The 27,552-nt window shown below is 48.9% G+C and overlaps 1 protein-coding gene across 5 annotated transcripts in view; it reads left to right on the top strand.

The window, feature by feature from the left end:
- The window catches only part of PHKB (phosphorylase kinase regulatory subunit beta), a 413,553-nt gene that overhangs the window by 44,774 nt on the left and 341,227 nt on the right, over positions 1-27,552 (top strand). For 4 of the 5 annotated variants that reach the window (XM_063945574.1, XM_063945575.1, XM_063945572.1 and 1 more), the window contains one exon: positions 5,050-5,139. The exons of the other annotated variant lie outside the window; for it this stretch is intronic. In XM_063945574.1, the coding sequence (XP_063801644.1) occupies positions 5,050-5,139 (90 nt within the window). The remainder of the gene's footprint in view (positions 1-5,049; positions 5,140-27,552) is intronic. 5 annotated transcript variants of the gene reach the window in all.

The raw sequence follows: 27,552 nt of genomic DNA on the forward strand, positions 1-27,552 counted from the left end.
TCGGAGTAAGGCCTCCAATATGAGCAATTGTGCGTCTGTGCATGCAACCAGTTATGCGACACGCCCGCGTCACGCCCGTCGACAGCTCATCTCTGTGCCTCTGTATTGTCACCGCCAAGAACGCCCAATATATTTCTGAGATCGCACATCTCAGTTGCTGTTATGACTCTGCGCACACACTGTGGGACGCACGATTGTGTGCCACGATCGCTTTTATCTGACCGATCCACCCGAGCATGACCTGCGGCCCGGCCGAATAGCAGCCGTGCATTTTTATATAGGACAAAGGACACGTTAGCGGTCATTCCTCTGTCTCTTGCCAGCAAGGAGCTGGTACTCCAGACCTCATGTCAGTGCGTAACACTTGTCCCATTGACTGGGTAATGCCTCCGTGTTGTCACTAACTCCTTGATTAGAGAGGCTGCCGTCTGCTGTATAATAAGTTCAGTCTACAAGTGACCCGACTTCACTCTGCGTAGGCGACAGGTGCGTCTAACCTACGCGTAAGTAAATTATTTGGTTAGTCTTTAAGAAGCCTCTCTGATCCCTTAGATCATCAGCCACACGCTGTTTAGTGCAACGGAGAATTGCGTGCCGCGCTAGACACGTCCTGTTCCTTGTTGAATTTGTTCCAGGCCTTTACCGACGTCTAATTCGACTGTCAACCTGGGCACGAAGTCAAGTTTACTTTAAGCTGTCGGATGTTTGTTGCTAGGAAGCCTGTGTGCGATTTGAGCCGAAATTAAAAAGGCAATTAAAATATTAATGGAAAGGCTTTAATTCCTACAGAACTAATGAAGCAGTGCATTTTTATCAGGCAAGCTTCTACATGATGGAATATTAATGTGCTCCTAGCAGTGAGCAGAGCTTCGACGTACAAGCTGAAGTCTTTAACTTCTTCATCGTTATGTTACAAATGAAGATAAAGGGGTATATGCACTTCACGGCGAATCGCGGCAATTTTTCACCATTTTTAATTCGACTTAATTCTCGACAGGTGAATTCCGGAAGGTGGCTGCCGGAATTCACCATATTCAATGAAAAACGGATTCGCCAGAACCGCGGGTGAAAATCGTCAGATTTGGCGGATTTTGTCGCGATTTTAAAAAACGGGAAAAAACGGAAAAAAAACCAGAAAAAAAAATGGCGTGGGGTCCCCCCTCCAAAGCATAACCAGCCTCGGGCTCTTCGAGCTGGTCCTGGTTCTAAAAATGCGGGGGAAAATTGGGCAGGGATCCCCCGTATTTTTAAAACGGGGGACCCCTACTCTTTTTGTCCCCCGTATTTTTGGCACCAGCACCAGGTGCAGAGCTCTGCGCCTGGTGCTGGTGCCAAAAATACGGGGGACAAAAAGAGTAGGGGTCCCCCGTATTTTTAACACCAGCATCGGGCTCCACTAGCTGGACAGATAATGCCACAGCCGGGGGTCACTTTTATGCCGTGCCCTGCGGCCGTGGCATTAAATATCCAACTAGTCACCCCTGGCCGGGGTACCCTGGGGGAGTGGGGACCCCTTCAATCAAGGGGTCCCCCCCCCCAGCCACCCAAGGGCCAGGGGTGAAGCCCGAGGCTGTCCCCCCCCATCCAATGGGCTGCGGATGGGGGGGCTGATAGCCTTTTGTGATAATGAAAAGAATATTGTTTTTTCCAGCAGTACTACAAGTCCCAGCAAGCCTCCCCCGCAAGCTGGTACTTGGAGAACCACAAGTACCAGCATGCGGGAGAAAAACGGGACCGCTGGTACCTGTAGTACTACTGGGAAAAAAATACCCAAATAAAAACAGTACACAGACACCTTGATAGTAAAACTTTATTACACACTACCGACACACACATACTTACCTATGTTGACACGCCGACTGCCACGGTCTCCGACGATCCGAGGGTACCTGTGAAAAAATTATACTCACCTTCCAGCGTCCAGAGGTACATCCACGTCCAGAGTATAATCCATGTACTTGTTAAAAAAACAAACCGCAAATACCCGCTCCATACCGGACTGAAAGGGGTCCCATGCTGACACATCAGACCCCTTTCTCCCGAATGCCGGGACATCACGTGACTCCTGTCACTGAAGTCCCTTCAGCCAATCAGGAAGCGCTACTTCCGTGGCGCTCACCTGATTGGCTGTGCGCTGTCTGTGCTGTGACAGCGCATCGCAAAGCCGCTCCATTAGTTTCAATGGTGGGAACTTAGCGGCTAGCCGGGGGGTTACCCGCGGTCAGCCGCTGACCGGAGGGTGACCTCACCGCTAGCCGCTAAGTTCCCACCATTGAATATAATGGACGGGGCTGTGCGATGCGCTGTCACAGCACAGACAGCGCACAGCCAATCAGGTGAGCGCAACGAAGTTGCGCTTCCTGATTGGCTTTAGAGACCTTTGTGTGACAGCTGTCACTGACAGGTCTCATTCGTGGAAAGGGGTCTCATGTGTCAGCATGGGACCCCTTTCAGTCCGTGTGGTCGGTTGTCCGGTTTGTTTTTTTCTCCAAGTACGTGGATTTATCTCTGGACCCTGGTTGAGGTGAGTATATTGATCTTTTATTTTCAGGTACCCCTGGATTCTACATGGAGAAGAGGACCGATGTCGGCGTGTGAACATAGGTAAGTATGTGTGTGTCGACGTATGAAATAAAGTTTTACTATCAAGGTGTGTGTGTCCTGTTTTTATTTGGGTATTTTTTTCCCAGTAGTACTACAGGTACCAGCGGGCCCGTTTTTCTCCCGCATGCTGGTACTTGTGGTTCTCCAAGTACCAGCTTGCGGGGGTGGCTTGCTGGGACTTGTAGTACTGCTGGAAAAAACAATATTCTTTTCATTATCACAAAAGGCTATCAGCCCCCCCATCCGCAGCCCATTGGATGGGGGGGGACAGCCTCGGGCTTCACCCCTGGCCCTTGGGTGGCTGGGGGGGGGGACCCCTTGATTGAAGGGGTCCCCACTCCACCAGGGTACCCCGGCCAGGGGTGACTAGTTGGATATTTAATGCCACGGCCGCAGGGCACGGCATAAAAGTGACCCCCAGCTGTGGCATTATCTGTCCAGCTAGTGGAGCCCGATGCTGGTGTTAAAAATACGGGGGACCCCTACTCTTTTTGTCCCCCGTATTTTTGGCACCAGCACCAGGCGCAGAGCCCGGTGCTGGTTTTAAAAATACGGGGGATCCCCTGTCAATTTTTTCCCCGCATTTTTAGAACCAGGACCAGCTCGAAGAGCCCGAGGCTGGTTATGCTTTGGAGGGGGGACCCCACGCCATTTTTTTTTAGGATTTTACCGTTCCAGCAATAAAATAAAAAATAAAAAAAAAATATTTTAAAAAATATATAAATAATATTTGTGCCTCCAAAAAAAAAAAAAAAAAGTACCTAATCCCTTCTAATATAAATAGATATGCTATTCCTAAAAAAAAAAACACCAAAAAAAACATGTTTTAAATTTTTTTTATTGTTTTCTCCCTCCAAAGTGTGGCGGATTGAAAATGACGAATTTGCTGTCTAAAAGCACTGCTGTCGAATTTCCAAACTTGAATTGAATATGCTTTGGTCGAATTGCAGCACTTGTATCATTGCAGAAAAGTCGAATTTGCAAAAATTCGAATATCAAAAAGTCGAATTTTGAAAGTCCGTTTTTTGGTCGGAAAGCACTGAATTGCATAGGCGAATTTTTTTTTGGGGCGAAAATGACCCGAAATTCGACAATTTCGGGAATTCGACCGCAATTGCATATACCCCAAAGTGTTCTGGTGTGTTTATTTCTTCAGCTATAGCTGTTGCCGGGCCATGGATAATATATCCCCCCCCCCCCCCCCCCCTGATGGACAGCCCCAGGCCTTACCTTGTGACTTAATAGTGACCAATGATTGCCAGAAGCTCTTGAGTAACAAGGACTGATTGGGTTATAGGCACTTTACCATTTTCTCGGATGCAGATATCCTACAAAAGCAATGTGGTGGGTATCTCAATTTCCTTAGTGAAATCTTGCAGGTTCACACGACAAACTACTGTAGACGTCCCAAAAGCAAAATCCTAAAAAATAATAGAAAAAAAAAAAATGGACTTTTTGGTGCCTTCAAGCCATGTATTTATATCATCAGCTAGAGCTATTGTTCTGCCCTTGAATATAACAAATAACTAGTCTTTTGGTGTCACTTGTATCCGAAGTGAAGACGAAAGATATATCTGTGTTGTACCTAGTGACTGCAAACATGAAACATGGTGCCAGGATGATAGAAAAATGCTGGTGAAATACAATCTAGACTGAGGGATAGATTTACTAAGACCTGAAAACCTTCTAAAACCTGACCATGTGTTGTTGCCCATAGCAACCAATCGGATACAAGATATTATTTTTCTATTGCATTCTAGAAATTTATAGACTCTGATTGGTTGCTATGGTCAATAACACCACTTCTCTGTTTTAGAAGCTTTAGTAAGTGTACCCCCACAGAGGTAAAGCAAAGGTGGGATGAACACACCTCTAAATAAAGCTGCAGGGAGTTATAACGCCCCCTATAAAGGTATTTCTATCTGATTTACACATAGGGTTTATTTTCACGTTCTAGAAATGTACAGTAAAACATAATTGACATAGGTTATTCCGTATAGATTTGCAGTCTGCATATTGTCTTGCCTCCAGTGTATATGATGCGTACTGTCCACTTTGGTCGCCTACTGGTCGAGCCCGTGGCTCTTGTCTTCTGGTTTGGCTTTAGATGACTGCGGCTTGGAGTGTTCGTTGGTAAATGACGTGTGGCTGGTTCTGCTAGACAGTATAAAGAGCTGGTGATCACCCCGCAGACCCGGATTGTAATGTGGAGAATAGCGCTTGTGTTTATAATAGATCTCTGTGATCTGTGTAAGGCCGTCACTATCTCCTCTGCACACAGACTTTGATAGTTACAGGTTCTTTGATGATCTGAAATGTTCTGTAAAAAGTCTGAGGAAGGCCATCAATGTGATTAATGGATGAGGCATTTATTATGCAGCGGGAGACGGGATTAAGTATTCTCATCTCATTTCTACTGTTTTTTTTTTCTCTGTTCTAATGTAGGCTCCGTGTATGAACCCCTGAAGAGCACAGACCTTCCCAGATCAGGCAATGAGAGCCTGTGGGACAAGTTGGAGCGTTACTATAGAATTGGTGAGTATACGATGCAAAGAAACAGGCCGGTACTGGTTGGTGCATCCCAGCCAAGTGTATACAATATATATCCGTGTATAATTAGTATGGCCGCAACCGGACATGAGCTGAACGTTGTTGTACTGTACCTGAATGTAGCAATATCGTCCTTCACTGAAATTCTGTCTTATTATTTATTAACATTTATTTTTCTTATACGTCCTAGAGGATGCTGGTGACTCCAAAAGGACCATGGGGTATAGACGGATCCGCAGGAGCCTGGGCACACTATAAAGACTTAAACTGAGTGTGAACTGGCTCCTCCCTCTATGCCCCTCCTCCAGACCTCAGTTAGACTTTGTGCCGAGGAGTGATGGGTCACACACTAGGGGAGCTCTCCTGAGTTTCTCTAAAAGACTTCATGTTAGGTTTATTATTTTCAGGAAGACATGCTGGCTACAGGCTCCCTGCATCATGGGAGTGAGGGGAGAGATACTGACCTATTTCTGTGAGTTTCAAGGCTCTGCTTCTCGGCTACTGGACACCATTAGCTCCAGAGGGTTCGATCACTTGGTGCGCCTAGCTGCTTGTTCCCGGAGCCATGCCGTCACCCCCCTCACAGAAGCCAGAAGAAAGAAGCCAGGTGAGTATGTGAAGAACAGAAAACTTCAGTGACGGCAGAAGACTTCAGTAACGGAGGTACAGCGCAGCGGTCGCGCTGCGCTCCATGCTCCCACACACCAACGCACTCACAGGGTGCAGGGCGCTGGGGGGGGAGCGCCCTGTGCAGCAGGTTGCTGATTTCTTTTTGTGGCTGGCAGAAAAGCATTTGGGTGCCTGAGCACCGTGTCCCATACCCCCGCCAGCATATACTGCGCGCTGCGCGCCATTACTCCCCCGCCGCCGGCTTTCACGGGTGCAGGGCGCTGGGGAGGTTGCGCCCTGGGCAGACATTTAACAGTTCTCTGTGTGACACTCTGGCGGTGCTGGGGCTCCGTGTCCCGGACACCCGCCAGTATGTGTAGCGCACTAGGCGCCATTTCTTCCCCGCCGCCGGCTCTCACGGGTGCAGGGCGCTGGGGGGAGCGCCCTGGGCAGCATATTACAACTTGCAGAGTTAAGCTGGCGGTGCCGGGGCTCCGTGTCTCGGACCCCGCCAGCGTGTTGTAACGCACTGTGCGCCATCTCTCCACTGCCACCGGCTCCATGGGTGCAGGGCGCTGGGGGGGAGCGTCCTGGGCAGCATGTCTTGAATCTTCCCGGGCGGGGGAACATACCCGGACTCCCGGTGTCTTCACCCCGCCAGGGCACCGCAGCGTGCGCGCTGCGCTCCATCGCTCCCACACACCAACGGTTTCCGTGGGTGCGGGGCGCGCCCTGGGCTGCGTTTTGGATATATAGGGGTATATACAGGGGATTAATCCCTGTTTATAGGTCCCCAGCTCAATTTAAGATATATGTTTGGGCGGGCTTAAGCGCGCCGGGAGGGGGCGGAGCTTAGCCCTTACACAGGAGTCGGCGCCATTTTTCCTCAGGTCCCCGCCCAGATTTACTGTATGGTAAGAAGGAGGGGGGACACAGTGTTTTTTAATGCTATATGGGTGTAATATAGCATTATGTTAAATAATGGACGCATAATCCTTGTTGTGTTACATAAATTCACCTTTTCCCTGTTTATTTACCCACTATTGGTTAGTCGACATGTGTCGACAGGTGTGAGGGCTTTGTCAAAAGCTCCCGTGGGGATAACTGTTGGTTTCGCCGACGCTTGGCGGTACTTGATTCAAACAACTAAGTATTAGCAGGTTGCTTTTGTGTGCTTAAAAACAAGTAAACACACTAGGGGAGACACGGTGGCCTGTCGATGCCCTGTCGGCATCAACGGTATTTCCTGGGTAAAAGAATGAACAGGCTGTTATTGCCTTGTACCTGTATTTGTGTGTGTGTGTGTGTGTGTGTGTGTATATGTATATATATATATATATATGTATGTATGTATGTGTGGGGAGTGTTATTACAATTGTATATGTATGCTTCCCTCAGACCCCTTGGGGTTCCAAGATTATTATTATTTTTGCCCGCTTACTATTCCGTGCTGTCGACATTTACTCAGTTTCTGTCGACCATAACGTTCCTGGTAGATCCACATCGGGGGCACGTCAGTACATGGTCATACACATTCACAACACATTACTGTCACTAGGGACCTGACGGGTCTGGACATTCCACTTGCGTATAGGTTATATCTATATGTATATATATGTAGATATAACTTTATATATGCATGGTTAGGATATGGGTGTTCTATTGTGTATTACATGATGTATATCCATGAATACTGAAATAATGGTATTCTTCTCATGTGCTGGTCGCTCTGTTGATTAAGATCTAGATTGGCCGGGACGAGTTGGTTTCGATCCTCTCAGGGAGTACGAATATTATTCTCTTCACAACGCGGAGAGAAAATTATGACAGTCAACTCCTGGTCGACGCAGAGCCCGGTCGCAAAGGATCATACACAGGAAGCTAAGTGATATTTCTCTGACGTCCTAAGTGGATGCTGGGGACTCCGTCAGGACCATGGGGATTAGCGGCTCCGCAGGAGACAGGGCACAAAACTAAAGCTTTAGGATCAGGTGGTGTGTACTGGCTCCTCCCCCTATGACCCTCCTCCAAGCCTCAGTTAGGTTTTTGTGCCCGTCCGAGCAGGGTGCAATCTAGGTGGCTCTCTTAAGGAGCTGCTTAGAAAAAGTTTTTAGGTTTCTTATTTTCAGTGAGTCCTGCTGACAACAGGCTCACTGCATCGAGGGACTTAGGGGAGAGAAGTTCAACTCACCTGCGTGCAGGATGGATTGGCTTCTTAGGCTACTGGACACCATTAGCTCCAGAGGGAGTCGGAACACAGGTCTCACCCTGGGGTTCGTCCCGGAGCCGCGCCGCCGACCCCCCTTGCAGATGCTGAAGATTGAAGGTCCAGAAACCGGCGGCAGAAGGCTTTTCAGTCTTCATGAAGGTAGCGCACAGCACTGCAGCTGTGCGCCATTGTTGTCACACACTTCACACCAACGGTCACGGAGGGTGCAGGGCGTTGCTGGGGGCGCCCTGGGCAGCAATGTATAATACCTTATTCTGGCTAAAAATACATCACATATAGCCCCTGGAGGCTATATGGATGTATTTAACCCCTGCCAGGTCTCAGAAAAACGGGAGAAGAAGCCCGCCGAAAAGGGGGCGGGGCCTATTCTCCTCAGCACACAGCGCCATTTTCCCTCACAGAAATGCTGGTGGGAAGGCTCCCAGGCTCTCCCCTGCACTGCACTACAGAAACAGGGTTAAAACAGAGAGGGGGGGCACTTATTTGGCGATATGTATATATATATTAAAATGCTATAAGGGAAAAACACTTATATAAAGGTTGTCCCTGTATAATATAGCGTTTTTGGTGTGTGCTGGCAAACTCTCCCTCTGTCTCCCCAAAGGGCTAGTGGGGTCCTGTCCTCTATCAGAGCATTCCCTGTGTGTGTGCTGTGTGTCGGTACTTGTGTGTCGACATGTATGAGGACGATGTTGGTGAGGAGGCGGAGCAATTGCCGGTAATGGTGATGTCACTCTCTAGGGAGTCGACACCGGAATGGATGGCTTATTTAAGGAATTACGTGATAATGTCAACACGCTGCAAGGTCGGTTGACGACATGAGACGGCCGGCAAACCAATTAGTACCTGTCCAGGCGTCTAAAACACCGTCAGGGGCGTTAAAACGTCCTTTTTACCTCAGTCGGTCGACACAGACACGGACACTGACTCCAGTGTCGACGGTGAAGAAACAAACGTATTTTCCTTTAGGGCCACACGTTACTTGTTAAGGGCAATGAAGGAGATGTTACATATTTCTGATACTACAAGTACCACAAAAAAGGGTATTATGTGGAGTGTGAAAAAACTACATGTGGTTTTTCCTGAATCAGATAAATTAAATGAAGTGTGTGATGATGCGTGGGTTTCCCCCGATAGAAAATTATTGGCGGTATACCCTTTCCCGCCAGAAGTTATGGCGCGTTGGGAAACGCACCTTAGGGTGGATAAGGCGCTCACACGCTTATAAAAACAAGTGGCGTTACCGTCTCCAGATACGGACGCCCTCAAGGAGCCAACTGATAGGAGGTTGGAAAATATCCTAAAAGTATATACACACATACTGGTGTTATACTGCGACCAGCGATCGCCTCAGCCTGGATGGGCAGCGCTGGGGTGGCTTGGTCGGATTCCCTGACTGGAAATATTGATACCCTTGACAGGGACAGTATTTTATTGACTATAGAGCATTTAAAAGATGCATTTCTATATATGCGAAACTCTGGCATCAAGAGTAAGTGCGATGTCCATATCTGCCAGACGATGTTTATGGACACGACAGTGGTCAGGTGATGCAGATTCCAAACGGCACATGGAAGTATTGCCGTATAAAGGGGAGGAGTTATTTGGGGTCGGTCCATCGGACCTGGTGGCCACGGCAACAGCTAGAAAATCCACCTTTTTTACCCCAAGTCACATCTCAGCAGAAAAAGACAGTCTTTTCAGCCTCAGTCCTTTCGTCCCCATAATATCTGCCCAGGGATAGAGGTAAGGGAAGAAGACTGCAGCAGGCAGCCCATTCCCAGGAACAGAAGCCTTCCACCGCTTCTGCCAAGTCCTCAGCATGACGCTGGGGCCGTAAAAACAGGTGCGGTGGGGGGTCGTCTCAAGAGTTTCAGCACGCAGTGGGCTCACTCGCAAGTGGACCCCTGGATCCTACAAGTAGTATCCCAGGGGTACAGATTGGAAATTCGAGACGTCTCCCCCTCGCAGGTTCCTGAAGTTTGCTTTACCAACGTCTACCTCCGACAGGGAGGCAGTATTGGAAACAACTCACAAGCTGTATTCCCAGCAGGTGATAATCAAAGTACCCCTCCTACAACAAGTAAAGGGGTATTATTCCACACTATATTGTGGTACTGAAGCCAGACGGCTCGGTGAGACCTATTCTAAATGGAGTCACTCAGAGCAGTGATAGCGAACCAGGAAGAAGGGGACTATATGGTGTCCCTGGACATCAAGGATGCTTACCTCCATGTCCAAATTTGCCCTTCTCACAAAGGGTACCTCAGGTTCGTGGTACAAAACTGTCACTATCAGTTTCAGACGCTGCCGTTTGGATTGTCCACGGCACCCCGGGTCTTTACCAAGGTAATGGCCGAAATTATGATTCTTCTTCAAAGAAAAGGCGTCTTAATTATCCCTTACTTGGACGATCTCCTGATAAGGGCAAGGTCTAGAGAACAGTTGGAGGTCTGAGTAGCACTATCTCAAGTAGTTCTACGACAGCACGGGTGGATTCTAAATATTCCAAAATCGCAGCTGTCTCCGACGACACGTCTGCTGTCCCTAGGGATGATTCTGGACACAGTCCAGAAAAAGGTGTTTCTCCCGGAGGAGAAAGCCAGGGAGTTATCCGAGCTAGTCAGGAACCTCCAAAAACCAGGAAAAGTGTCAGTGCATCATTGCACAAGGGTCCTGGGAAAAATGGTGGCTTCTTACGAAGCGATTCCATTCGGCAGATTTCACGCAAGAACTTTTCAGTGGAATCTGCTGGACAAATGGTCCGGATCGCATCTTCAGATGCATCAGCGGATAACCCTGTCTCCAAGGACAAGGGTGTCTCTTCTGTGGTGGCTGCAGAGTGCTCATCTACTAAAGGGCCACAGTTATGCATTCAGGACTGGGTCCTGGTGACCACGGATTCCAGCTTGAAAGGCTGGGGAGCAGTCACACAGGGAAAAAATTTCCAGGGAGTGTGTTCAAGTCTGGGGACTTCTCTCCGCATAAATATACTGGAGCTAAGAGCAATTTACAATGCTCTAAGCTTAGCAAGACCTCTGCTTCAAGGTCAGCCGGTATTGATCCAGTGGGACAACATCACGGCAGTCGCCCACGTAAACAGACAGGGCGGCACAAGAAGCAGGAGGACAATGGCAGAAACTGCAAGGATTCTTCGCTGGGCGGAAAATCATGTGATAGCACTGTCAGCAGTTTTCATTCCGGGAGTGGACAACTGGGAAGCAGACTTCCTCAGCACGACCTCCACCCGGGAGAGTGGGGACTTCATCGAGAAGTTTTTTCCACATGATTGTGCACCGTTGGGAAAGACCAAAGGTGGACATGATGGCGTCCCGCCTGAACAAAAAACTGGACAGGTATTGCGCCATGTCAAGAGACCCTCAGGCAATAGCTGTGGACGTTCTGGTAACACCAGGGGTGTACCAGTCGGTGTATGTGTACCCTCCTCTGCTTCTCATACCAAAGGTACTGAGAATTATAAGACGTAGAGGAGTAAGAACTATACTCGTGGCTCCGGATGGGCCAAGAAGGACTTGGTACCCGGAACTTCAAGAGATGCTCACAGAGGACTCAGGGCCTCTGCCGATAAGAAGGGACTTGTTTCAGCAAGTACCATGTCTGTTCCAAGACTTACCGCGGCTGCGTTTGACGGCATGGCGGTTGAACGCCGGATCCTAAGGGAAAAAGGCATTCCGGAAGAGGTCATTCCTACCCTGGTCAAAGCCAGGAAGGAGGTGACCGCACAACATTATCACCACATGTGGCGAAAATATGTTGCGTGGTGTGAGGCCAGGAAGGACCCACGAAGAAATTTCAACTCGGTCGATTCCTGCATTTCCTGCAAACAGGAGTGTCTATGGGCCTCAAATTGGGGTCCATTAAGGTTCAAATTTCGGCCCTGTCGATTTTCTTCCAGAAAGAATTGGCTTCAGTTCCTGAAGTCCAGAAATTTGACAAGGGAGTACTGCATATACAACCCCCTTTTGTGCCTCCAGTGGCACTGTGGGATCTCAACGTAGTCCTGGGATTCCTCAAATCACGTTGGTTTAAACCGCTCAAATCTGTGGATTTGAAATATCTCACATGGAAAGTGACCATGATGTTGGCCCTGGCCTCGGCCAGGCGAGTGTCAGAATTGGCGGCTTTGTCTCACAAAAGCCCATATCTGATTGTCCATTCGGACAGGGCAGAGCTGCGGACTCGTCCCCAGTTTCTCCCTAAGTTGGTGTCAGCGTTTCATCTGAACCAGCTTATTGTGGTACCTGCGGCTACTAGAGACTTGGAGGACTCCAAGTTGCTAGATGTTGTCAGGGCCCTGAAAATATAGATTTCCAGGACGGCTGGAGTCAGGAAAACTGACTTGCTGTTATCCTGTATGCACCCAAAAAACTGGGTGCTCTTGCTTCTAAGCAGCCGATTGCTAGTTGAATGTGTAGTACAATTCAGCTTGCACATTCTGTGGCAGGACTGCCACAGCCAAAATATATAAATGCCCATTCCACAAGGAAGGTGGGCTCATCTTGGGCGACTGCCCGAGGGGTCTCGGCTTTACAACTTTGCCGAGCTGCTACTTGGTCAGGAGCAAATACGTTTGTAAAATTCTACAAATTTGATACCCTGGCTGAGGAGGACCTGGAGTTCTCTCACTCGGTGCTGCAGAGTCATCCGCACTCTCCCGCCCGTTTGGGAGCTTTGGTATAATCCCCATGGTCCTGACGGAGTCCCCAGCATCCACTTAGGACGTCAGAGAAAATAAGATTTTACTTACCGATAAATCTATTTCTCGTAGTCCGTAGTGGATGCTGGGCGCCCATCCCAAGTGCGGATTGTCTGCAATACTTGTACATAGTTGTTGTTACAAAAAAAATCGGGTTGTTATTGTTGTGAGCCGTCTGTTCAGAGGCTCCTACGTTTGTCATACTGTTAACTGGGTTCAGATCACAAGTTATACGGTGTGATTGGTGTGGCTGGTATGAGTCTTACCCGGGATTCAATATCCTTCCTTATTGTGTACGCTCGTCCGGGCACAGTATCCTAACTGAGGCTTGGAGGAGGGTCATAGGGGGAGGAGCCAGTACACACCACCTGATCCTAAAGCTTTATTTTTGTGCCCTGTCTCCTGCGGAGCCGCTAATCCCCATGGTCCTGACGGAGTCCCCAGCATCCACTACGGACTACGAGAAATAGATTTATCGGTAAGTAAAATCTTATTTTTATTTCTATACTTTGACCTTATTTGCACTGTATGCACTTGAGGGAGTGTTGTGGTCAGGTAGGCATCCGATAGAATTATCCTACCTAGAGTGGGTAGGCTTGCCTATGTTTATTCTTCCTTATAACATTACAGCAGGCTGCCACGTGACAGCAGATGGTGTGACCGGTAAAATGCGGAGGAGGTCTCCGGGAGTTGCTGGTGGGAGGTATACAGCTGTTTGGTGGGGCCTCTGTTCAGTCAATCTCGGCGGTTTCCGCTGGTAAGTCTGAATTCGTGAGTTAGCCTCTTTCACAACGGTTGGTGACGCATTCTTTTGTGGGATGCAGTCGTTTTAACCGGTTCGATACCGTTCTTTTTTCCTTTTCTGTGCAGACAATGGAAGGTGAAAAGTTAAGTGTTCTGCAGCCTTGTTAGGTTCGCAGAAGTGGACGTAGTTTTCTGTTTCCACTACATACACCACTTGTCGCTGAGTCTATCTGGCTGGTCCCCACTCCGGTGACCACTTATCTACTAATTTTCAGTTAGTCCAGGAATAGACTAGGACCTGTGAGTTACTTATAGAAGCCAAAGGGGAACATTCTGAGTTACGGTTGTTTCCCCTTACTGTTTTTTCTAATAGATCTTGCCTTTCCCCTATGGAAGGGGAGGTAATACGCGACGCCATACAGAGGTGCGTCAGGTTCAGGACATTGTCTGGTTGTCCCTGTATGAAGGTGCATATCGTTGTTTATCTCTGACTGTTCTTCGGCGCAGGGATTGGCTGTTGTTCCCAACGACGCAGATGTCATAAGTGGGTTTCAGAGTAGATACTGACTGGTTAAGGTTCGGTGTTTTTCCTGTGGAAAGAGGTCTGAGGATCCAGAGTTGGATCGGCTTTGAGGTGATACCTCATCAATAGGTTCCGTTAATAAGACAGATGGGTGCGGCCTAAGAGGCCTTTTTCGGTGAGCAGGTCTAATACCAGAGTGGTTTTCATGGGACCAGTTGGAAATGGGGTCCGGGTCTCACCTGCGCATGCACCGGAATATAATCAAAACGGCCAGGACATCGCTCCTGTGCTGTCTGCTCGGTTCTTTCCTTCTAGAGGAATGAAGGTTAGGGATCCAGGTTTAGATCCTGGTGTCCGTGCATACAGATCTCCGAAGCTGGGGAGCAGTCCTTTGCAAGGGACGTATTTCCAGTGGATGAGGTCAAGTTGGGAAACTTGTCTGCTGTAAGCTTTCTTGAATTAAGAGCTATTTTAGACGAACGTATTCTTCGTGTTCTGCCCGTGTTAATTCTGCCAGACGACTTGTCAGCAATGGCGTAAGTAAGCCACTAGGGCGGAACAAGGAGCAAACCGGCAATGGCAGAAGATGCACAGTTTGCAGTTGAGTGGGAAGTCTGGTAAACACTATATTAGCAGTCTTCGTTCCGGAGGTAAATGACGGAGAAATAGATTTCCTCTGCGGACACGATATCCAGCCGGGAAAAATTCTGTCATCATCGAGAAGCTTTCCCAGACGTGACAAGTCTTTGAGGAGTGTCGCAATTGGACATGTTGGCGTCTCGCCTCAACGAGAGGCCTCGAGGAGATTGTTCCAGGTCAAGGGACACTCAAGATATAGCAGTGGACACCCTCGTGACACCGTGGGTGTTTTGAGTCGGTCTAGGTGGCCTCTCCGCTTTCACTTTTCTGACAGTGGTAAGCGTAAGATGATCGAAGGTTCCGATGATCCTCTTAAATCCGGTCTAGCCAGCGAGGGTTGGCTATCCAGTTTTTCATGGTTTACTCATAGAAAATGACTGCCCTCTTCCTTTACGTGAGGTAATGTTACAACAAGATCAGGGCGTGTATCAGGACTTACCGCGGCTGCGTCTGACGGCGGGGCGGTTGAATGCCATATCCTAAGCCGAACGGGAGTTCCCAGTGAAGTCGTTTCTTCAATTCTTCAGGCTAGGAAAGAACTAACGGCACTGCGTTACCACCGTTGTTGGAGTAATTATGTGTCTCGGTGTGTATCCAGGAAGGCTCCTATGGAGGACTTTCAGCTAGGTCGTGCTTATCCATACTTTACAAGCCGATGTGGAGGCAAGCCTAATAAGTTTCTTTACGAAATTTCTCTCTTGGAAAGCAGTCAGGCTATTGACTTTGACGTCCGCAAGGCGGGTGTCGGAAGTGGTGGTTTTGTCTCACAAGAGCCTTGTTTGATCTTTCAGGTGGATAGAGAGGAATTGAGTACTCGGTTGGTAGTTCTACCAAGAGTGGTTTCTGGGTTTCCCAGAAATCGGCCTATTTTGATGCCGGGGGTTACTTAGGCATTAGCTGGATCAAATTCCCTTGATCTAGCCAGGGATTTGAGTATGTAGGTCATCAATTTGGCTCAGTTTGGAGAAACAGAGGCCCTGTTTGTCTGGTATGTTCCCAGCTTGGTTTGGGAGACTGCGTTATGCAGTCTGTTACATGCTGAATCTGTGATGCGGTTTGGCATGTTCGTTCTACGGCTGATTTGCCGTCACCGAAGTCGGTGGAGGTTCCTTCTTTTGGGAAGATGGGCTTTTCTTGGGCGGATGCCCGACGAGTCTCGGCGGTTCAACTTTGCCGAGCGGATTCTTGGTCGGGATCAAACGCTTTTGCTATGCTCTACAAGTTTGATACCCTGATTTTTGGGGACCTTATGTTTGCTCATTCGGTGCTGCAGAGTCGTCCGCACTCTCCCGCCCGTTTTGGAGCTTTGGTATAAACCCCATGGTCCTTTTGGAGTCCCCAGCATCCTCTAGGACGTATGAGAAAATAGGATTTTAGTACCTACCGGTAAATCCTTTTCTCTTAGTCCGTAGAGGATGCTGGGCGCCCGTCCCAGTGCGTACGGTGTCTGCAGTTATTGCTTTTGGTTACACCCTGGTGGTGTGTCTTCTCTGTCTGGTGGTTGCTACCGTTGTTCATGACAGGGCATGCGGGGTCTTATTTTTGCTTCTGTGGACACACGGTTTGTGTTACATATTCTCTCAGCATGTGGCTGTGTTTTGTTCATGCTCTGGGCTGGTATTCTACTGAATGCCACGTTCTGCGGTGTGTTTGAGGTGTGAGCTGGTAGGACACTCACTGTGTTATAACAATACATTCTTTCCTCGAAATTGTCCATCTCTCCTGGGCACAGTTTTCTAACTGAGGTCTGGAGGAGGGGCATAGAGGGAGGAGCCAGTTCACACCCAGTTTAAGTCTTTATAGTGTGCCCAAGCTCCTGCGGATCCGTCTATACCCCATGGTCCTTTTGGAGTCCCCAGCATCCTCTACGGACTAAGAGAAAATAATTTACCGGTAGGTACTAAAATCCTATTATATAGCACATACATATTTCACATTAGTCTCTGTCACAGCGGAGTTTGCCATCTTTAATCCCTAACGCATGGACACACATAAGCTCTTGGGACCAGTTGGAGGTTTTGGCCCAATTCCAGTGATTTAACCTGTATATTTAAAGTGGCAGTAATTTAAAAGGCGTTTCCTGCAACTCCCCAGCAGTTACATAGGGGCCTAGAGCAATTTGTGTCTGAAGCCAATTCCCCTACTGTGCCGGTGTGATTTTGGATTGTGGACAGAACCTAGAGTGCCTGGAGGAAATCCGTGTAAACATTGGGAGAACATGCAAACTACACACACACAAGCCTTGGTTGGATGTAGTCATTGCTTTGAGATAACATTACTAACCATTGCACTACCGTGCTGCCCTATTTCTATTTTTCCTCCATCTATAATACTGTATTTGCTGCTTATTAGCAATACAGTACTAAAGCTGGACACTTGGGTCAGTAATGGTCATTTTCTTATTGGATTTACCAGCATGGCTCTTAATAACCCAGACAATGGTGATTAAATGATTATAGATCATCATAGACTTTGTAGGGTTCCATGTGCATCAGTGTCAGGGAACTGCCCATTATAGCTCACAGGCTGTTCCCCATTGCCTATCCCTGCCGCTTCCAGTAATGCCGTTCTGTGTTGATAAAGCCTAATATTTATCCTATTTTAAACACGCTAAAAGGTTAAGAGACTCAGTACGCTATTGGAGTATGTGGTACCGTAAGGATACGCACTTAGCGTAGTGGACGCTTAGCCGTGGACGAGACGCACGAGCGGCACAAGTCGCTCACGGCTTAATGCGTAGAGGCAAGCACGCTATGGGCTGCCGATTACCGTAATGATACGCTACCAGCGTAGCGGACGCTCGAGACCACGAGGAGATCACAAGCGGCGCTGACGCTCACAGAGTTAAACCTTTATAACTATACCTTAAAGAATGTACTTATACTGTAAACCTTTATGCAGTGATAAGGTGTAAATGCAACACAGTGTAACCTTGTTAGTTTAAAAGCTGTATGAGCGTCCGTGACGCTCTGAGAACACTTAGCAATATAATAAACACTCAAATACCGGTCTAAGGTTCTAACACCTTTTAAGGGAGAGAATGAACGTTCAATTGCAAAAGAATACACATTACAACTTATACACTACCAAACTAACATAAAATACCTAACCGAATTACTACACGTTAAAATTACAATAGCGGCACAATTACATTTAAGGGGAAGGAGAGAGAGAAATGGCTTACAACAAATAGGAGATAAATATGGTTGCAGAGAACTTACGCACAAGGGGAAACAATCGCATGCGCCTTTCTGGATATCCAGCTCCCGATTATCAGTGATGAGAACCGTTGAGAAGAGTATAGTGGAGCTGGCCCAGGTCGGCTTGTCTTTATATACACTTACACACAGTACAGTACAATGGTCCCTACATTCTTATTGTTCATTGGACACAGGAATCCGTCTCCGCATTATAACAAAAGGTCATAGGTTGGTTCATACAGGTGGGCTGTGACTATTTCAAACTGCTCAAGTGGGAGGGAAACCCAGGTTTCCCGCCGCATGGGTAATAAACTGCAAATATAGAAAATGTCCATAAACTTCTTATGGCCATAACTATACGCACGAGCGATTAATCCGTTTCTAACCAACACCGGAATATTGCTAATTTAATACTCTTCCGATGGATACTAAACACCACTGTGTCACCCCTGTCTGACCCTTCGTATCAAACAAAGAGGGAGCTCTCTGTCTCTGAACATGCTATATTAACTAAACTTTCAGATTCTATCAACGGGACCATAATCTACAAAATACATTATATGACTAAAATATGTAACGATTGAGTCGCCCGCTAGACGCACACAAACTCTACCGTAAATGCGCATACCGTGCGCCTGCGAGTGCATGCGACTGCGAGTATACGCACGCACGGGAGGGCTCATGCACGTGCAGCGGGCACACGCATGAGGTGCACATATGGCAACGTGCAGCGTGATATTTTTCTGACTTTGACAGTGTGCACTCCATGCTATGGCTTTCCCAACAAAAGCTAGCGGTATCCGTCTTTCCACGCAGCCCAGTCATCCACCTGCGCACGTAATGGTAATGGCCAGGCTGTGCCGTGAATACCAGAATATTGGCCCTCATTCCGAGTTGATCGCTCGCCAGCCACTTTTAGCAGCCGTGCAAACGCATAGTCGCCGCCCACGGGGGAATGTATTTTCGCGAACGCATGTGCAGCCGAGCGGCAGCAAACACATTTTGTGCAGAACAAGACCAGCCCTGTAGTTACTTATATTGTGCGATGATTGCTGCGATGAATGACACGGTAATGACATCAGATACCCACCCGGCCACGCCTGCGATTTTCCGAACACTCACAGAAAACGGTCCGTTGCCACCCAGAAACTCCCATTTCCTGTCAATCTCCCTGCGTTCGCCAGTGCGACTGAAAGCCTCGCTAGAACCTGTGCAAAACCACGATGCTCTTTGTACCCGTACGCCATGCGTGCGCATTGCGGTGCATACGCATGCGCAGTTTTGCCGTTTTTTTTAAATGATTGCAACGCAGCGAACAACGGCAGCTAGCAATCAACTCGGAATAAGGGTCTTTGTCCAAAGGGACGAACCAAATTATCGTAAGGTTCCATTTTAGTGGCCTAAGAAATAGATACACCAAATACTATCTTTAGGCAACACCCCAAAAGTGTATTCCAGATCAGTGGATTCTTTATACAGCGGCACTATTTTCCACAGCACTGTACAGCGAATATATGTCATTTCGGTCCCTGCCTGATTGGAGACTGCAATCTAAATTCCCTAACATACAGTACAAGTACACCCACATACACACTAGTGTTCATTTTGTCAGGTGCCAATTAGCCTACCAGTATATTATTGGAGAGTGGGAGGAAACCGGAGGAAGTCCACGCAAACATTGGGAGAACATACAAAAGCCACACAGATGGGCCATGACTGGGAATTACATTTATAAGAGGCTTTGATGTAGCAGTGCTATCCACTGTGCTACCCATACTTCAGTACTCCTCTTCCGCTAATCCCCAATCCTGCATTCCCAATCTCCTTGTTTATCTCTGTAGACAGCACTGTCTTCGTTTAGTTTTTTGGATGGTTTATTGTGTTTAGATCTGTATTATGTTGTGATTGTTTTTGGTCTCCTATTATAGCTCAGAATCTGAATTGCTGATTGCCGTTGCAGACAGACAGCTTGCGCGCACAGATTACATGATGGGGCAGGAGTATCAGGGAACAGTCAGCGCAGGGTCTTGATGTCGTCCTTCTCTCTGTGATGTTGTTATCTGTAAAAGGCAGGGATGGCTTCGTAAATTGCAGCTTGTGCGGCTCTAGATGACCGTAAAGAAATTCATTCTGAACAAATAGCTGGCGCACCCCACTTCTTTCTATACGCTCCCTCTGCCCTACGTGACGATGAATGGATGGGAGACGTGGCTCAGCCTGAAAGGACAATTGCATCAAATAAAGTCGGGTTTGGTACTTTGTGACCTGGCTGAGCCTGCTGCGGACTGCGGGTGGGGGAGGGGGTCTGGAGCCACCGTGGGTGGGTGAGGGGCGGTTGGGGGAGTGCTGCGGGAGGCAGTCCTGAGCCACCGCGGGTGGGAGAGGGGCGGTTGCGGAGTGCCGTGGGAGGAAGTCCTGAGCCACCGCGGGTGTGGGAGGGGCGGTTGCGGGGGGTGCCACAGATGCGGGGTTGCCGTGGGTGGGAGAGGGAATCCTGAGCCTATGTGGGTGGAGGTGTCGCTGGAGGGAGTCTTGAGCCACCGCTGGAGCGGCGGTTGCGGGGGTGCCATGGATGGGGGGTTGCTGCGGGTGGGGTGCTTGCGGGGGTGCCGCGGGTCGGGGAGGGGTGCTTGCGGCGGGGTTGCTGTGGGTGGGAGAGGGGCAGGGGTGCTGTGTGTGGGAAAGGGGCGGGGGAGGGGGTCCGGAGCCGCCGCTGGAGGGGGAGGGAGTCCTGAGCCAATGCAGGTGGGAGAGGGGCGGTTGCGAGGGTGCCACGGACGCGGGGTTCCTGTGGGTGGGGGAGGGGCGGTTGCGGGGGTTGCGGCCGTGGGTGGGGGAGGAGCGATTGCGGGGGTGCAGAGGCTGGGGGAGGGGTGGGGTGCCGTGTGTGTGCACGCAGTGTCAGGAGAGCTCCCTTAGCCTGGTGCTGGAGCTGCTGTTGCTGCGTGTCCCTTTTATGTATACCCAGTGGCCGCCCCCAGTCCTCTAGAGAGTTTGCAAGTCCAGCAGCAGAAGTGGGGCCGAAGCCGCCGGGCGTGTGGTTGGGGAGGACGGAGGAGGTGGTGGCGGCTGCGGGGCCAGAGCGGGCTGTGCGCTGGGGACGGGCTGCCTCCAGACAGCGGGGAGCTGAATGATACGGGCGGGTCCGGGGAGGCCTCAGCTGCACCGTCCGCACATCATTTCCCCGGGTGGGGTAGTGAGAGCAGAGGCCGGGACGGCGGAATCAGGAATCCTCCCAAACCCATCATCTTCATATAGCATACTGTGCGCGCTCCCGACGCCCGCCTGTCACATCATGCCCTGCATCCATCCACTGACTCTGTGACTCACGCTGGGCGTTGTGCAGTGGCGTAACTAGAATTTTTTCTCCCCCATGCCAAAAAATCCTTCGGCGCCCCCCCCCCCCCCATACCTCCCATAATTGGCACTAGTAAAGGGACAAATATGCGCGCGCCGCCAAAAAGGGTGTGTGGCTTCGTTGAAATGGGCGTGGCTTCACGTAAAGGGGTGTGGTATTGCAGGAAAAGACTACCTTATACCCCAGTTTTGCAACCTGCACGCCCAGACGTTAGCCACCACAGGAAAGAAAAATAATCCTCATTCATGCCCCTTACATTATTTGTCATTTTTCCTCCTTATAGTAATGCCCAGTATACATTATGCCACATACTGCAATGGCCCTTAGACATTATTCCACACACAATAATGCACATGACACAATATGCACATACCGTTATGCCCCCGACACATTATGCCACACACCGTAATGCCTGTGACACATTATGACAGGAATCGCAATGCCCGTTATACATTATGCTACACACTGCAATGCCCCTGATACATTATAGCACATACAATGTCTGTGACACAGTATGACACACACCACAATGATCCTGAGACATTATACCACATACCACAATGCCCGTGATATAGTATACAACACACCGTAATGCCTGACACATTATGACACACACCGCAATGTCCGTGATACATTATGCCAAACACTGCAGTGACCCTGAGACATTATACCACATACCACACAATGCCCGTGATATAGTATACCACACCGTAATGCCCATTACACATTAAGTTCTACAGTAAGGCTTCCAATTACTTTTAAATTACCTGCTCGTTGCCAGGGGTCTCATGCTCTTGGTTCCATGCACGGTGCCAGGGGTTTTCATGCTCAGGGTGTCATGCTCGTTGCCAGGGGTTTCATGCACTGGGTGTCATGCTCGTTGCTAGGGGGTAGTGCTTGTTGCTAGGGCCGTGCTCCCAGTGCCACATATGCCCCCAGTGCCAGATATTCCCCCACAGTGCCAGGTATATGCACCCAGTGCCAGATATTCCCCCACAGTGCCAGGTATATGCCCCCAGTGCCAGATATTCCCCCACAGTGCCAGGTATATGCCCCCAGTGCCAGATCTTCCCCCACAGTGCCAGGTATATGCCCCCAGTGCCAGATCTTCCCCCACAGTGCCAGGTATATGCCCCCAGTGCCAGATCTTCCCCCACAGTGCCAGGTATATGCCCCCAGTGCCAGATCTTCCCCCACAGTGCCAGGTATATGCCCCCAGTGCCAGATCTTCCCCCACAGTGCCAGGTATATGCCCCCAGTGCCAGATATTCCCCCCAGTGCCAGGTATATGCCCCCAGTGCCAGATATTCCCCCCCAGTGCCAGGTATATGCCCCCAGTGCCAGATCTTCCCCCACAGTGCCAGGTATATGCCCCCAGTGCCAGGTATATGCCCCCACAGTGCCTGCTTCCCCCCCAGTGCCAGGTATATGCCCCCCCAGTGCCAGGTATATGCCCCCCCAGTGCCAGGTATATGCCCCCCCAGTGCCAGGTATATGCCCCCCCAGTGCCAGGTATATGCCCCCCCAGTGCCTGCTTCCCCCCCTCCCTTGTGTTGGAGGGACACGGAGCGCATAGCGCGCCTCTCCAGTGTCCCTCCTGGCTCTCCCCCGGGCGGACTAATAAAGGAAGTGCCGGTTCGTGAGCCAATCAAAGCTCACGAACGGCACTTCCTTATTAGACCGGCCGGGGGAGAGCCAGGAGGGACACAGGGGGGCGCGTGATGTGCGCTCCGTGTCCCTCCAACACAGGAGGCAGCAGCGGAGGGAAGGAGGGAGAGGAGACCGCAGATTGACATGCGGACGCTCGTCCGCATGTCAATCTGTGCAAAATCAGTGGCGCCCCCGCAGCCCCTCGCCCCCAAGCCACCGCGAGGACTGCGGGGGCAGTAGTTACGCCACTGGCGTTGTGACTCCTCCCAGCGTTACCCACACAGTCACAGAGTGACAGATCTGGGCTATTATATAGGGGATTCATAGTGAACATATCTATAGTGGAAGTAAGATGTCTATGAGTACGCATCCCTCACATTGCCCAAGATGGTGACCTGGCTCTGGCCATTTGACAGTGTGCCATTGTTCCTCATAAGCTTGCATCTTTTATATCCGGCGGCGCACCCCACTGTGGCTGGCTCAGCGGCCCGACCTTCTGTGGGTGGCCCCTGTGGCCTGACCTTCTGTGGCCGGCCCCTGCGTCCCGACCCTCTGTGGCCGGCCCCTGCGGCCCAACCCTCTGTGGCCGGCCCCTGCGGCCCGACCCTCTGTGGCCGGCCCCTGCGGCCCTGCCCGCCCCTTCTTTGGCTGGCCCCCGGCGACCCACCCCACTCTGGCTGGCCCAGCGGGGCAGCCCTCTCTGACTGGTCTCTTACTCCCTGTGTCAGCCGCCAGCAGAGGTTTACAGTGGGAATCGCTTGCCTTTTTAAATTGGTTTTATCCTGAAACACTGTTTAGCTCTGTTTAAAATCCAGTCATGCTGTTTACTTGCTTAGGTGTGCAGCTCGTACCCACCCAGGGGGCAAGGTAGCAGCAAACATTACTTTATACTGTTGTTTTATTACTGTTTAGGTGTTTCAGTAGACTACGTTTTGACATAGACCCCCCAACGTTACACTTTTGCCGAATGAGCGCCGTTAGTCCGCACGTCCCAGTCGGCAGCACAAAACCAGGAGGAAACGTCACATTTTTAGGAATAACCAAGATTTTGTCAAAAAATAAAATACAGCATTTCTCTTTGAACTCTGGCACCCAATGGGTATATAACACTCTGGGAGCTGTGTAATAACTTGTCTTCTGGCTGTAATCAGCACACATTGTGTGGTAGAGTGTCTCATGGTTGGTGTGTAAGCTTATTCTGACAACTCATTATCGAAAATTATAAACTGCAATTAAGGACTAATTTGAAGAATGTTCAATCTTTTCACATGCTCTAAGTCTGGCCGGCATTTAAATCTATAATTAGTGGTTTATATAATTGTGTTTAAGGGGAAATGTACTCTGTAAGTGCAAATATATATTCTTGTTGTGTTTTTTTTTTTAACAAATGCCATTTACAAGGTCTCTGAAATTATGGAAAATAATTGTCATATTCACAAGTTGATGGCACAATTTTCCTTAGAGTTTGTCAGATTCTTAGAACGGTTCCAGCTGTAACCAATTCAGCTGTCATTGCTTCATGGGACCCGTGTGCGATGAGCATCTACAGTATATATCCTGTTTGCTAATTAGGTATTGCTGTCGTATATATTTTAGTTGTAATGCGTTGGCACATTAACACAGTATGTAACAATTGGCTTTTGTTGGAAACACATACACACATGCAAATTTTACTAGAGATGAGAGCCATTTACAAAGCGTTGGTACATATTGAGGCTGATTGAGTGGCACGGAGGCAAATGACGAGTTTTTGCATACGACCTATGCGCACATGTGAATTAACGCCTCTTTGCATTTAGCCATCCTATTCTGAGTGGGATGCAACTTGAATGGATTTACCTTTTTGTGAAATACCTTTTCAGGGTGGTAACTGGACTGCAAAATTCAGTGTGGACGGAACTGCCCTGACTTATGGGCGTTTATCAAAGCTCTGTGTGTTTCGTTGTAGGGAAGCCTGTCTCTGACGGAGCTCTTGCACCTAGCAGAGGTCTCGTGCAAGTGCAGAACCCTAATGATGATGATGATGATTGCAGTGGCCGGCATAAAATCAATGTGTGGAACAAGCACGAGCTCCCACATTAGTTTAGTGTAAACTCGCATTAGTAGAAGGTAGTTAACCTGGCTTCCCGCAACTACAGACGCATTGCATGCGTCTCAGAAACAGCCGCAATACTCTCCTCGTTCTGCGTCTTGCTGTGAATGTTTGCACAATTCGCTGACCATATTTGTTCCCAGGTCTACTTACCCCAACTGCCCCTCACACCAGGATGAATTGACTGCTGTCTTCCAAGCCCTAATATAATAAGCGGAAGCAAATATCGAACGTTGTAACTATCGCCATTCCAGTTTATCGTAGTGAAACTCTCTACATAACTAATTCTGGCTGCAGATCATCAAAGGCGCCACTGATTGCGCAGTGCCATACAGAGTAATATAGAAATGACAGAGAAGTAAACATTTACATTAGAATAAAGAGTGCGTGGTTTTAAGTAATGACCAAACCGCACGGCATGCAGACACGATCCACATTGTCACAAACAAGAAAATTATGGTTATGTTGAACAAATCAGAACATGGCCAGTTCTGACCAACTTGAAGGCAGGCAGAAGAATTTGGCACAAAGCACGTAAGACAGGCATGGCAAACGTGAACATTAGTCATGCAGAATTAAATGAACAGATGTCATTTTGACCAGATTGCGTTGCAGAAAGAATAATTTAGGATAAGGTGGCAGAACGTAGCCACAAGACAGTTGGGGGATAGATAAGCCTGCCCACGAGAGCTTGAAATCTAAAAGTAGGTGTAAGACAATAGAGTTGTTGGGATAGTGAACTAGTGGTTCATGTGGGAGCTGAGGAAGATGCTAAGCTGTCATCAGAGGCCTGTTTCTGGGTCCTTGATGGATTGTAGGCCAACATGGCAGAGGGCCTATAAGGTGTAAGAGCCAGGTTGTGTGGAGGATGGGGCTTGCTGTGCAGAGTCTCTGGTTTGATCCAAAGCCAGCTTTCTGTGGGGGTTTAGGTGGAGCATTGCAGAGTAGACTCTGTGGACCAGACGTAGTAGTAATTGGCCAGTAACCAGCAGAGAAAGTGAAGGTAAAGTCATGGAAGAAGGACAATGCAAAAGGTACAGAGCTGGAGATGGAGGCTATAAGATGTTGGAGTTCAGGCCCAACTACACTGACATAAGAGGTGAGTTGTTGCAGAAGAGCGGTGTTTTGGAAGTTTGCCAGGTTGAAAGGAATGAGGTGAGGGCAAAGCTGCTGGGTTCTGGAATTTTATTGCTTACAGAAGAGTAGGACCAAAGAGTAGGCCATAGGGAAGCCAAATTGTATGAGGAGTCGTTGATAGCCCTAAGGGTGGAGGAAGGTCCTGCTATCTTGATTTTTGAGTAGAGGAAGGTCTGAACTTAAGACATTATACCTTCCTTCACCTGCCCATGTGGATGAGACAGGTGAGGGAAACCTGCAGAGATGTGCAGTGTGGAGCGATAATCGGTGAGGATGCCAGGGGCTGTGAGCGGGATGAACCACCAAAAAGGTCTAACTCGCGATCAGTGTCCCAGGTTAGCAGCTGTGGGTCTGTCATAGAGCTGGAAGAGCAGATAATGTAAGATACGTCATGTATAATCAAGGGGGTTGGACGGGCAGTGGAGCTGATGATAATTGTGTGGCACATGACTCCAGTGATGTGGTAGACCTTATAGGAGGTGGGTGGGTTAGGCCTAAGCGACTGTGGTGATACAGGCCATAATGTGGGTGTGTAAGGGGTGGAGGCACCATTGGTGGCTACAGAATTGTGCCCCATATACAAAACCGCTTGTTGGCTAGGAAGCTTGGTGGATAAAGTTGGGCCGGACAAAAAGGGGATGGAGGCCCTCAGGATTTTGGGGGTTTGTACAGAATGGAGTAATGGTGTCAGGTGTTACCTTGATACTTTAGAGGTGTGTTGATTGACAGAGGAGCCAGGATGATTGTGGATTAAGTGATGTTAAAAATGTTTCCTGAAGCTCTCTACAAGTCCAGTTGAGCAGTCATCCTTAATTATAGACTCAGCGATAACACAATCTGATACTGTATCATTAGGGTTATGCCCTCCAATTTAGGGTGTCCAGTCTAAAGATGATCAATATGCTTACAGCTCATTGTCTCCTTTTTGCTTTCAAATCCATTTTGACTAGGACACACTCACTATGAGACTGTGCTGATTAATCTGTTCTACGAAACTGGTACATCTGTGTGCGACTGAGCCTCTGAATCTGTATACGAAATGCTACAGTGCAGCTGCTGTGACTTTTCTCCACTCCAAGTTCCAATGTGTGTCGTATACAGACTCCGTCGGGCACAGATGTACAAGTGTCGCATATCACATTAATCAGCGCAGTCTCCCCGGTGCATCTTAGTCACGAAAAAAGCAGAGTCGCACGGGACCCAGTGGCTCACTTGGACTATGTGTCTCCAGCCACATGATGTGTTCAGGCCAGGTGTTTGAGCGCACACCTACCTGTATATAATGAATTTTCTATAGTAAAAAAAATATATTCAATTGGTGCATGTCTCGTTTACATTTTGAAAGCGATCTCTACACTGTTTAAGAATATTGAGAATATAATTGTTTCTGCTCTGCAGAAGGATCTGATTTATCCAAAGCTGTTAAACAGTCGGACGTTGAAATGTAGCTTATTAATGTCTGGGATGTATTGAAACGACAAAGTACAAGAGATGTCGCC

The sequence above is a fragment of the Pseudophryne corroboree genome, chromosome 11 (genome assembly GCF_028390025.1).
Source record: "Pseudophryne corroboree isolate aPseCor3 chromosome 11, aPseCor3.hap2, whole genome shotgun sequence".
Classification (NCBI taxonomy): Eukaryota; Metazoa; Chordata; class Amphibia; order Anura; family Myobatrachidae; genus Pseudophryne; species Pseudophryne corroboree.